This window comes from Hippoglossus hippoglossus, chromosome 11, assembly GCF_009819705.1.
Source record: "Hippoglossus hippoglossus isolate fHipHip1 chromosome 11, fHipHip1.pri, whole genome shotgun sequence".
Taxonomy (NCBI): domain Eukaryota; kingdom Metazoa; phylum Chordata; class Actinopteri; order Pleuronectiformes; family Pleuronectidae; genus Hippoglossus; species Hippoglossus hippoglossus.
The window spans coordinates 3,578,447-3,591,247 of NC_047161.1; the positions used below are offsets into that span (position 1 = coordinate 3,578,447).

The following is a 12,801-nucleotide window of genomic DNA, read 5'->3' on the forward strand; positions in this document are numbered from 1 at the left end:
GCTCGTGAAAAGTGTCCGGTGTCGTTGTCTGACGTTTAACAAGCGTCCACGACAAGAAACCACGGTAACGCCGCACCTGAGCGAGGCCGTAAAGTCCTGTCGAAGTCTGCCAAAGGTTTTAATGAAGTGAGAAGCCGCATTGCGTTGGGAATGTTAAAGTGAGAAAAATGTCCTTCAATTTTCCAATGAAAACAAGAGTAATTATGGGCCCACTACCTCAGAAAAACCCATTATACAGTCGTGGTGATTCACTTTAATACCTTGAATTCTTTTTTTCTTTCACTTAACTGCAGCTCGTCTGAAGCTCCAAAAACTCCTCAAGAGACGTGCGCGGCGGTGGCACCAGTCACAGCACGATTACGGATGAATTCTCTGAATCCAGCCAAACATCCCCGCAGACAGAGCTAACAAGTGTTAATGTATTTACCCAGACTGCTCACAGGAAGTGGCATGGGAACAGTCTGAGCCTCGCAGTCTGCGGCCCGACGAGCCCGTCTCGCTCGCCATCGTCAGGAAGCTCGGGCCAGACGGTTCAGCAGGGGCTCTGGTGACGGATCAAAGCCGCGCCGCTCCGTGCGCTGATAGCTGCTGGTTAGTGTTTCTTCATTTACTGCGCTCCTGTCCTCACGGGGACTGTACGCACGGCCGGGGCTGTGTTTTTTCTTGCCCGGAGGAAGATAATTTATCCAATTTATTTCAAATCACAGCAGCGCAGAGCACGCGGCCCCCGAAACCTCTGTGGTGAGCGCGGAGGGCCACAGCGGTGAGATCATAAACTCTGCTCCTAAAATCCTGCTCGCTCTGAGATAAATAAAGAGCGTTAAAAAAAAATAAAAAAAGCATTTATTTTATCAGGGAGATTTGGGCCCTCGTCTCATTCAGGGTTTAAAGCCACATATATCAAACACAGGACCACCCGGCATCTTTGATCCAATTAATAGTTAGACGATGAATAAAGCTGAACGCAAAGGAAAGACGCACCACAAACGTGAGGGGATATTAAACATGCAGGGCTTTTGATGGATTCTATTCCAGTAAAGTAAAAGCAATAATGAAAGTCTTGGCACATCTCTCCTACAACGATGTTCTTCTCCTGCAGTGACAGGACATTCTAACATGTAGAATACAAACCTATAGTGCAAACCTTCATCTCAACAGTCAATAGATTCTGATTTGTATTTGGATCTGCACCAAATTACTAAAACATGCCTAAAGCCTGATTTCTTTCATCAAGTTAAATGAACTATTCCCTGAAAGATGGATTTCTGGATTCACCCCCAAATTGAAGGTCTTCTCCCCCGACCTTCACCGCATCCTTCCTCCAAGTTTCATGATAATCTGTCCAGTAGTTTGCGTGTGATCCTGCCAACTACCAGATGAAAACATAACCTCCTTGGCCTCGGAGCTAATAAAGACAGGAGAGTGTATTTATCGAGCGGATATGGACGTTGTTCTCATGTTCTCTCCACAAGAAAGCAAAACTATTCCTTTAAAACACGAGGAGATTTGAGCCAAAACAAAAAGCTGCACACGGAGTTTTGAAGGTCAAATGTTTCAGCTCTTGGCAAAGTGATCGGAGAGTCATACGATATTTTCATATGAAAAAACACTATCAGCACCTGCACATGCATTATGGGCAATGAAACCCTCTTTGTTAAGTTAATCAAGGTTCTGGACGGGGCTCCACTCACCATCATCGAGGTACATCTGGTCCAGCTCCTGTGGTTCTTGCTTGATGCTGACGGCCAGCGGCGGGGAGCTGCCGTCCTCCTGCAGCGAGGCGCGCCCTCTCTCCGGCGCCTTGGGGGGCTGCTGGGCGTCCGGGCTGGTGCTGCCGCTGACCGGCTGGGCTGGTGTCATGCAGTGGGTCGGAGAGAAGGGGCCGTCGGTCGGAGTGGAGGGCTGCGAGGTCGGGGAGGAGGAGGAGGAGCTGCTCGGCGGGTAGAGGCTGGGCAGCTGGTAGCGCCCGGGGGTCTCCTGGATGATGGAGACGTGGGGGATCGGGGACTGGGGCCCCTGGGGGCCGGCAGGGAGGCACTTGGAGAAGTGTGACGGCGACAGGTCGTGCAGTTTGGGGCTGGTGCTCGGGGAGGAAGAGGAGGGCAGCGAGGCAGGTTTGGCCGCCAGTCTCTCCTGGCTGACGGGGTAAGCACCGCCAACGACACACGACCGGAGGTCAGAGGTCATCATGGGGGTCATGACCTGTGGGGGGAAGTAAGGCTTCGGGTGCAGGGACACAGTGGAGCCGTGCTGGGTGCACACCAGAGGGGCGTCATAGTCGTCGTGCGGCTCCGTCTTTATTGTTGGAACTGGGGGAAGAGGAGGGGAAACCAGAAGGAAAAGCTAAATGAGTAAACACATAGTCCTGCGAGTGAGAGAGCGAGTGGGTTTGTGGCTAAGAGACCCGCTGCCAAACAAACACTTTCATCAATGAGCCTCTGTGTCTGGGCCCAACTCTCCCACCCTCCTGCAAATATTCACCAAACTCAAAAAAAAAGAGGAAAAAGGGATGAGTCATCAGCAGCAGAAACATCCAGCAGCTCCTATAATAAAAGGTTTGTTTTCTTTGGACCTCGCTCTGGTGCTAATATCCACTGAACGTGTGATTTGAAATATGTTTGTCAGCCTCATACACAGCAGGGCTCGGTAATTTCAAATAAATTACTGCTTAGCCACTGAGACAAAGGGAGAAAAAATGGAAAGATTCAGCTGAAAGACACAAAATGGTGGCTCCGGGCTGTACGTGGATTGTGGTTATTGAGCGAGCACGGACCAACGCTGAGTTCAGATGAGGCGGTCGCTGCGAGCTTGGCCACTCCGACGGATTCCAGCCCGAAAACATGTTGGACGCTGTATTTTTAAAGTGTGGACCATCAATCTGCCGCAGCTCGGGACACGACATCAGACTCACATTAAAAAAAAAAAACACATTTCACTCCGGTTACAGAACGACATCACGTCTCTGACCCCGAGCTTCTCTCAACGACTTTCACTGCATCACTCCACTGGATCTATTTCTGCTCTTCACGGGGCTGAAGCTGTTTTCGGTCCTGATACGAAACATGTGTCTGAAGCAGTAAATTACTTCACTTTTCCTTCTGCCATTTTTATTCTGATACTTTATTGGACGCACATTCTCAGTTGTTTATCTGGATCTTTTTTTGTCCCTCTAAAAAAAAAAAAAAGATATTTTCAGTCTCGCAGGTTGTGCCAAACGAAGACTAATGAGACTAAAGAGAGTGAAACTGGGGCGCGTCGTGTCTGACTGAGGACTGAATTTCAGAAAGAGGAACTGCGATGAGATGGTTACGCCGACCGCACGACCGAAATAGCACACGCACCCCTATTTCGGGTCTGTTTGGAGGAAGCTGATGCACAGACGCAGAGAGCAGCAGCAGCAGCAGCAGCAGCAGCAGAAGAAGAAGAAGTGCAAATGTTTGTCTGCCACAGAAGCGTCTGTGGTTCCTGAGCGTGAAAATCAGCCGTGTGTACTGTACGTCCCAGAATAAATGTGTTTTTAGTACAAACTGCGGTCACACCTGCAGCTGCTGCACAGAAAAAAATCTACATGATTCATTTAGTGATTTCAAAAAATGGAAAAAGTGAAATTCTTATTGAAAAAATTGAGCTTTTTCTCCGGATCTGCTTTTAAACTCTTCTTGACTCTCTCGCCGAGGCCTGGCTCGCCGCCTGAACGGCGCTCGCCCTTCAGGAGACGCTGTCCAGACTGACCGTCCCCGCGTCCGTCCCCTCCCTCGCACTCTGAGCGTCTCGAGGACAATGCTGCACTTTCACAGTGGGGCACTCCGTCGCCCACGCTCAGGGATGGGCCAGTTCACTTGAATCCCAGCTTTGAACCACCCACTGGATTTTCACTCTGAGCCCAGAGCGCAATTAGCAATGGTTTTTACATTTCAGTTTGTGGGTCACTGTTTATATTTAGCTTGGCAACAGGTTCCCTATTCAAATAACACGCTTTTCCCATGCCCCCCCCCCCCAGTGTCCAGGCACTCCGGCTCCTTCATGCAGCTACAGGTACGGAAAAGAACCCGTTTTTATAGTTTTTCTTTTTTGTTTTGTTTTTTACAATGGAGGAATAATAGCGTTGCTTTGTTCCTCCCTGGAGAAACCACCAGACGAAGGGGAATACAAACTGGCTGAAGTGTTTCTAATTGGTCTGGGATGTGAAGGCAGAGCGCGCAGCCGGAGGGAGGTGAAGTCCGAGGGTGAAGATAGGAAAGAAGAAAGAGGATGAGCCTCAAATTGACACATTGGTCATGTGGGTCATTTTTCCTTTTTTCACCCAAAAAAGTTTTGAGGCTTCATCAAATGTCAGGACTGGAAAGAACAAGTTTGCCGATGGTTATGATAACAAGAGCATCATCAGGATCCAATTGTGAAGTCACAGCAAACATGTTTTGTTTGGATGATGCAACTTCATCCAAAAGTTAGAAAGTGAAGCTGTGCTATTTTTGAGAAGTAGCAAATTCATTTAAGATTTAATGTCTTTGCACTGCTTCACTGGAACAATGGAAATAAAGACTTTCTATTCTAACAGCTTCAGTCTTCAAAAGCATAAAACTCAAAGACAAGACAATTAATCTTTCGTTTCTTTTCACATGAGTATTCTCACAGACTTTTCCCTGTAACGTCTCATTCACTCTCAGAACAGTGAGCAGAAGGAAGGGGGGGGGGGGAGTTTTACCGTTGGCAGGAACGTAGGTGAAACGCTGATACTGGCTTCGTTTCCTTTTGCCGTTGCAGACGTAGAAGTTGACGTGCACGGGAGTGGAGAGTCTTTGGTTCCGATACGGAGGAATTTCCACCAGCAGCGAATTCTGCAAAACAACAAACCCCCAAAAAACTTCAATGTAGAAATGTACAGTTGTTATACTGAAAGAAGTTTTCTTATTTGACTCTTGCTTGGTACATATTTAACATTAATTAAACATGATCTGTCTCATGTTCCAGCCTGAGAATATGTGATTGTTTCAGATCTTAAGTTTAAAGAAGGCGAACGGCAACGAAGAAAGCCACTTTCTATAAAGGCATTTTCATAAACTAACACATAACTCCATGTGCTGCTATGAATTCTTCATGCAACCGACTCTACGCACTGTACGGCACATGGAGGGTTTTGTGTTGTTTCTGTATTTGCTTGATGGGGCTGGTTGAGAGAGATAGTGCAGGTTAGGGAAAGTGGATTTAAGATCAGGATCAGTACTTTCTTCAAATCCATAAGTCCTGGAGTTGTGTGTGTTTGTGTGTGTGTGTGTGTGTCTGTGTGTGTGTGTGTGTGTGTGTGCGTCTGTGTGTGTAGGGGCCGGTGGATAAAATCTGACAATCTGGTTGTAATCGTGAACGAGCCACACAGGGACCATGAACGACGCCTATAGACGAGCCTGGTTATTTGAACAGTGAATAACTCAGCTGATGTGAATAAATTAAAAAGCCAGGGGTTGTCCGGATAGTTTATTTCCCCAGCAGAGCTTCCTGCTGTCTGCAGAGACCACGAAGGCCGGGAGCGACCACGCTCCTGCGCTCTCAGCCTGTGAACACATCAGCCTCCACACGTCTGAGCGGGCTGGAGGTGCCGCTCGGTAGCCAGGGAGGAAGTCGTACGTCTGCACTGGCCCCGGCGTGTACAGGTGAAAGCTGACACACGTTTTATTAAATCACCGCAGCCGTAAAGTCAAGTGAAGCCAGATGAGGCTCCTCCGTCCGTCCGTCCTTCGGAGAATTAGCTGATAGAAACTCTGGAAGCGTTTCAGTGTTTGTGTGAAACAGGGAACATTCGCAGCGCCGCTCTCGAGTGGCGTCTTTCCAACGCGTCAACTTATACCTGTTCGTGAAAAACAAGCTCAATTTTGAATCCAAAAACCAAGTGAAATCATTCAAAGGTTTTATGTGCGCGTGTGTCGTAACTCACTGAACGTTGAGTTAGTGTGAACAGCTTGAAAATTACAAAAGGTGTCGAGCTGTTTTCACCTGAGTGAAGTAAATGTGACAAACTGACCCTGAGGGAGCATCGCTGGCCTTTTATCTACGTTTCCATGACGACTCTGATTGTAAATCATCCCTACGATGGAAACTGAATCATCCCCCTGCTCTGAGATCTGCGTCTCTCTCTCGGGGGGCTGACGGAGGCGGCGAGGTATTCTGAATCCTGCGGTCTCGCTCTGCGGCGCGGCGCAGCGGCGGAGGTTAAACCTGGCCGAGGCCGCGTCAGTGTTTAAACTGGGACCAGTCCAGCAGACTGGGGGAGAGAGGGCGAGAGGCCCTTTGTCTATTCAAGCCGACAGATGTGTCCAAGCAGTCCCTGTGTGTGTGTGTGTAGGTGTGTGTGTGTGTGACTGTCTGTGTGTGTGTGTGTCTGTGGGGGAGACGGAGAGAGAAAGTGTGTGTTTTGCAATGAGAAGACACAGGGAGCAGGTGCAGTGCCTCAAATATAGACACCGTCTAATCCCCTCGTCTATCTACCTCCCACCATCTCTCTCTCCCTCTCTCTCTCCCTCCCTCTGTCTCTCTCTCTCTCTCTCTCTCTCTCTCTCTCTCACTCTGTCTCTCTCTGTCTCTCTCTCTCCCACCATCTCTCTCTCCCTCCCTCCCTCCCCCTCTCTCTCTCTCTCTCTCTCTCCCTCTCTCTCTCTCTCTCTCTCTCTCTCTCAGGCCAGGACAGCTGGAGTCATCGTCGAACTCCCACATGTTGAAGGTTGAACTTTTCACACATCTCAAACACAACACGGCTGTTTCTCCCTCGTCCCTCGTCCCCCGTCCCCCCCAAGGACCTCGCTTCACCTCTGAGCAGACAACACGTAGCTTTATATCCCAGGTACACGTCTGTTCACTGAGTGTGTTCTTCATGCTGTGTGTGTGTGTGTGTGTGTGTGTGTGTGTGTGTGTGTGTGTGTGTGTGTGTGTGTGTGTGTGTGTGTGTGTGTGTGTGTGTGTGTGCTCATTCTGAGGTTTTCTATGGATTCAACCAGTTTGATTCTCAGTGAGAGACCATGATAAATTTATCGAAATTATTGATTTTAAGTATTTTTCTAAACGCTTTAAACACATTTAGTTCTTTTAAACAATCATTAAAAGTATGAAATGAGATTATTTAACTGATTCTACAGGTCAACAAATACAGACTCATCACTTACAGGCTTTGAGGCGTCTTTCTCAATCTTGGCCTCAGTCTCCCAGAGGTGATGACCGTCTAAAAGACAGAGGAGACAAGAAAAAGAAAAAAAGGGTTATTTGTGATGACAAATCATGAAATAATCCTCCTACTTGGATCCAAGCAGAGATGAAGAAATGGAACGAGTGTTGTTTGCTATCATCTGTTACATCAGTGACATATAAAACGGCTGCGGGAGCCGGGGGGGTGTCGCGGACGTCATAGTGTCTGACCTCATGAGCTCATATCCTCAGTCTGACAAACAGGACGACAAACCAGCACAGACAGAAATCTGATGCAACCTTAAAAAAAATACCAGAGAGATGAGCGACACCGAGAGAAACCTTGACTTCATCGCTGTGTGGAATCCCAGCAGCTGCAGGACTCATTAATACGACTGGAAACTGACAACTCGCCGCTTTCTTCTCGCGCTCTCATAGGAATCTTTCTGTTATGCTCATATAATGATTGTTAAACGCTTTTGGTATTTTTCTCCTTTTCTCCACGTTTTCTTTGATTCTCCTCAAACATGCCACAATAAGAAGTTTTCCCATCAGGCAATAAAAACACACACACACACTTGCTAAAGGAGTTTAATTTGTCACTCCGCCCGATGAGAAGTGAGCGAAACTATATTTTTACCAATTAATTTGACATGGAGGGAAACTGCTGCACTTTCTTTAGACCCCTGACTCATTAACGAGGCCCTAAAAAGATGTTAAATGAGTGTGAAAGTGACTTAACGTGGAGCTGGAGCTGCAATGTTGAGAGGAAAAAAGGTCGACTGCGGCTAAATGGTGTTGAAGGAGATGAACGGAGATTCGTGCTGTGCTGCTCAGGTCGTCTGCAGTTTGACAAGCGCAGGGTTTGAATGGGGGGGGACAGCTCCGTGCAACTTGTTTGTGTTGAGGAGGAGGAGGAGGAGCAGGGAGGTGGCAGAGATGGAGGAGGTGCAGCCAGGCACCGACAGCTTCTATTATGTCTGAGGAGACACTGGGAACCTGTTAACGTCTCCCGGCTCTGTTCTGATCCCCCTTTAGTTCCCCTGCTCGTCACACTGAGTCAGAGGTGCAGCTCTGCAGGAAACGGTAAGATCACGATTATCACCTCAGTGACGGGAACAGGATGAATCTGTGCACGCAGGCTGCACAGAGAGATCTCGTGCAGTGTGAAATCAACGGGGAGAGACTGAGAGGTTGTGAGGTTGTGTTCATTTGCTCTGAAGTGCAACAAAATATGTTGTATTTATGTGTTTAGAGCTTTTAAACGACACCTTGACACCTCTTTCCAATATCTGCATTAAAACAAAGGGAAAAGATGGATCAGGTGTGTAATAATTTAAAATGTTAATCATATAATTGTCTCATTAAAAAGATAATTAGGTGGCACCAGTAAGGTTTTAGGTCTTTTTCTTTATAACCTTGAAGATTTTTTGGTCTCAAAGTAAAACGATCTAGAGCAGTCGGTTCCAACCCTTTTTATTTTCACAGACTTTCTCAGTTACACGGAGTTCTGTCACTTCTCTCCTGCACCTGCTGAGAGTTATTCTGTGGAATCGGGACGTGGCTCTGGTCTTAATATCATTATTTCTTGGCCACATCTTTGTGAGTGTGATGTGGTGGATTTCATATTTCAGGCCCCACCTGCCAACTGAGGCCTGCACAGTTACCAACGGAGCCTCAGACTGTTATTAAAACACAGGCTGTTATTTATAATAATGAGTTTTCGAAGGAGAAAATGTTCAACTTGGGGCCGAGTAATGCAAAGTTTAATAAGAGTGATGATTTAACATGAAGGGAAGCAGTGGAGGTGGAGGCAGAGGGAGGGAAACAGGCTGAGAGGAGCTGCAACTACCAATGAAAAGCATCGGAGGGGCAACTCATATAGCCAACCAGCCAATGGAAACTTATTTTATTATAATATAATGACAAGTTATTGGTTAACTTAAACAGGCTTTAGATTGTATCTCCAAGGTTTTATCTATAGGATGAAGAGATACCTTCGAAAAATGCATTTTCAAACTGTGCATGACATCCATTTCTAACATTTTTGTGACCTATTATTATTTTGAAAAAAGTATTTTTAGCGCGGTCCTGATGATGTGTCAGTCTCAGCTGTCAATCACAATGTTTCACCAGCATCAAACAACTAATTAAAACCAAACTTATCAGAAACACTTGAACAAACATCACTTTGATACGAACATCCTTGAGAAAAATTTACTTTGAGCTGACTTTTTTTAGTTTGGTCCATTTCCCATCCACTAACATGGAGGAGGCTGGATTTATGACCTATACTGCAGCCAGCTACCAGGGGGCGATGGAGACTCTTTAGCTGTCATGTCGTCCATCTTCATACACAGGCTAAGGGGAATCTCCAGGAACGAATCAGGGACATAAATCACTCGTTCAGGGAGAAAACATCTCTGCACATTTTCCCATGACTGTCTGGGATTCAGTTCAGTTCATTCACCCAAAACATTTCTTCTTTAAAAAACGAAATGTCTGCAAACGACATTGAACTCCAGCAGCTCCGACTTTATATCTGTTCATATGTCTATAAAATGCAAACCTCTGGTCTCCATCGCTCTCTCCCTCTCCCGCTGCCGCTCTTCTCTTTGGGAACCGGTCCAGAAGGGAAGCCTTCGCAGTGGACGTCAAACCACAGGAGGTAAACATGTTTTCCAGATCTCCCGCTCTCCCTCTGTTTCCCCCCTCGTGTGCTTTTCTTTCCCTGACTCACAGTCACATCATTTTTCACGGCAATACAGAGATAGAAAAATTAAACCCGAGCAATTTGTTTTTCGGTGCCCGGGCGCACGTACTGCCAGGAAACTTCTCAAGAGCCGGGGAAAGAAGAAGAAGAAGAAGAAGAAGAAGAAAAAAACGAAGCTTTGAAAAGCTGAATTCATGGGATGCCTTTGTTTGAAAAGAGTGTAGAGGATAATTGATAACCACAAAATGTTCCAGCGTTATGGGGCAACATCTGCACAACGCCTGCACCAACACGGCGAGAAGCTGCTCCTACAGCTACTCTCCAAACCTCACTGGGCTCAGTATGGTTTGTGACTGGCTGGTGCTATCGGAGATAAACAACCTGAGAACCCAGCGGCCCTCTCCAGCTCCTTGGCTGCGTCCCAGCACCAGTCCTTACGATTCACATTTCGTTAGCCGCGCTCTACACAAATCATTACCTTCCCAGAACAGACACAACACAGGGCAGTCAATGACACAGAGGTGGTGAGCTGGGCAGAGCCGAGGCTGCCGAGGGGCATCAAACAATATACAATACGGTTATTTGTCATGTTGGGTTTATAAAGGGAATCAAACAGCTCCTTGTGCTCCTTAATTGGGGCTGGGTGGAGTGAAGCTCTGGTGCCCAGAGTGAAACAGCGGGGTGGCGTGTGCCCAAGCCCTCATAACGTACAGTAAATATAAACACATGCTCTACCCGGACCGATGTGGCACGCTGAAAGAGTTCCCTTGTCCTCCGACTGAAACTCCGTCCGTCCTACCGCCCAGAAAACACGTGGAGTCGGGAAGTCGTGTGGGCGGAGTGGGCGGAGTTCAGGCGAGCTCAGACGACCTCTGGACTGATGCATGGCGGCAGATACTGACAACCACTAACGTCCGCTATGCCAAAACCAATAAGTCGACAAGAATGTACTCAAGTAAAAGTAAAAATGGCACATTAAAGCTCCAGTGTGTTAGATTTAGGTGAAAGGGATAAAATAATCCTAGTGATGTTTTCAGTAGCTGCAAAGTGCAACTTCACCACTAGATGTCACTACACACTGAACCTTTAACTTCTCCACAAGAGTAAAAGTATTTGCTTTTAAATATGCTTAACGTAATACAAGTAAAAGCCAATGTTACGGTTGAGTGTCTCTTCTGAATCTATTTCAGCTGTTTCTCCATCAACGTATTCTCATGAAACAGCTCGTTTAATATCTTACGAAAAAGTTATGCGCAAACTTCCGTGTATAATCCAACGAAAATGTCCAGCAACACAAACGATCAGTTTACGCTAACCTCTGCAGTGACACGCTAAAGCAAAATGGCGGAGATCCCTATGTTCTCGGTGGAAAATGTAATATTCGAAGAAAGTTTGGGGCGGGGTCTAATGCTACCCGTCCCGCTCTGATTGGTTCCCCTCCTGTGATTAAATATAAAAAACAAAGTGAGCATTGTAACGCAGTGGAGTGAAAGTGAAAAGTACTTGAAAATAAATCTACTCAAGTAAAAGTACAGACACATGAAAAATGTACGTAACTACAGTAACTAAGTGAAAGTACTGAGTTACATTCCATCGCTGGCTGTGCTGACCTCCAGCTACGGAGGCGCCGGCCACTGCACAAAGTCCCGTGGGTGCAGCGCGCTCATCAAGAACCCCGTCTCCGAACGAGATTTTTATGAATCATACACTGTAATTTATGAAAACATAATCCCCGCTGTTTATGTGGCTGTAATTGATTTGTTTATGAAAACAGCCATTGTTCTCAGAAGTGTCTGAAGCAGCCAAACCACCGAATGGCTCCGAGTGGAAGTCATTGTTTTATGAACGAAACCGAAGCCCGCTGACCATGTGCGCCACCAAAGAAAAAGCAACTAAACAAAACCACGGCTCGAAGCTAGATGCTAACACATGTGAAATAAAAAACCCTCCCAGTGTCCTCGACTGTTACTTTCCTGTCTCTGCTGGGCTTAAAGGGATGAGGATGGTTATCTGTCGTTTTCTACAGGTAATTCCAGACGCCATCTGGCAGCCTCGCACCACCGTAATCCTGCCACAGTTCAATTTTCAGGTCGGCTTTCACGAAAGGCTGCTACAATAATTAAGAGGGAACCGGCCGTGGGTGTTTCAGTCTGGATTTCCAGCTCATCAGGGCCCAGAGACGAGGAAGTGAAGGAAGTGAGTCGACAAAAATCTCAGTGTTTGTGTTCGATGGATCGAGAGGGGGGAGCGGCTGAGTCACTGACGGTGATACAGACGGTTACAGACACACAACTGACCAGATGTGAACGTGCTCTTTTCATTAGGGGGGGGTTTCTCCATGGTCAAGGATTTCCTTCAGGATCGCAGAGCAGAAGAAAGTACACAAAGGGAAACTACACAAAATAAAGTATACACAATATTCTATGTAACATTAATACACTTTTTACAACAGCCAAGGAAGTTCAGCAGCTGCATGTTACACCAGGATACTGTGGTATGAAATATGACATGATATAAATATACTTTATGCACAAACCCTCAATGTTTAAACAACATAGGTCTGTGTGTATAATATAAGTCTTTATCAGGTTTTATATTGTTTGTTGTTGTTGCTTTCGGCCGTTATGCTCCGAACTGTTGATAATTTAATTTTTATCATTAAAAACTCACCCATTTAGTCATAATTTCATAGGTTTTATAATTTATATTGATTTGTTATCATTATTATTGATCCTATTCTGTTTTATTTCACTAAAATGTAATGTATTATTATATATATTTAACTTTCTTTTATTGTTATATTTTCTGTTATTGTCTAAAATATGTCTCTCTATCTCATTTTTAATTCATTTTTAAAATCCTATTTTTCTCAATCACTTGCTAAGTACTTTGAATTGCATGTGATTTGTATGGAAGGG

The 12,801-nt window shown here is 46.1% G+C and overlaps 1 protein-coding gene across 1 annotated transcript in view; it reads right to left on the minus strand.

Annotated features, from left to right (window-relative positions):
- Window positions 1-12,801, minus strand: part of nfatc1 (nuclear factor of activated T cells 1) — a 37,258-nt gene that overhangs the window by 7,775 nt on the left and 16,682 nt on the right. Inside the window, exons 7-9 of the mRNA XM_034599670.1 lie at window positions 7,152-7,207; window positions 4,706-4,838; window positions 1,692-2,309 (exon numbers count right to left, since the gene is read on the minus strand). Of these exons, the coding sequence (XP_034455561.1) occupies window positions 1,692-2,309; window positions 4,706-4,838; window positions 7,152-7,207 (807 nt within the window). The remainder of the gene's footprint in view (window positions 1-1,691; window positions 2,310-4,705; window positions 4,839-7,151; window positions 7,208-12,801) is intronic.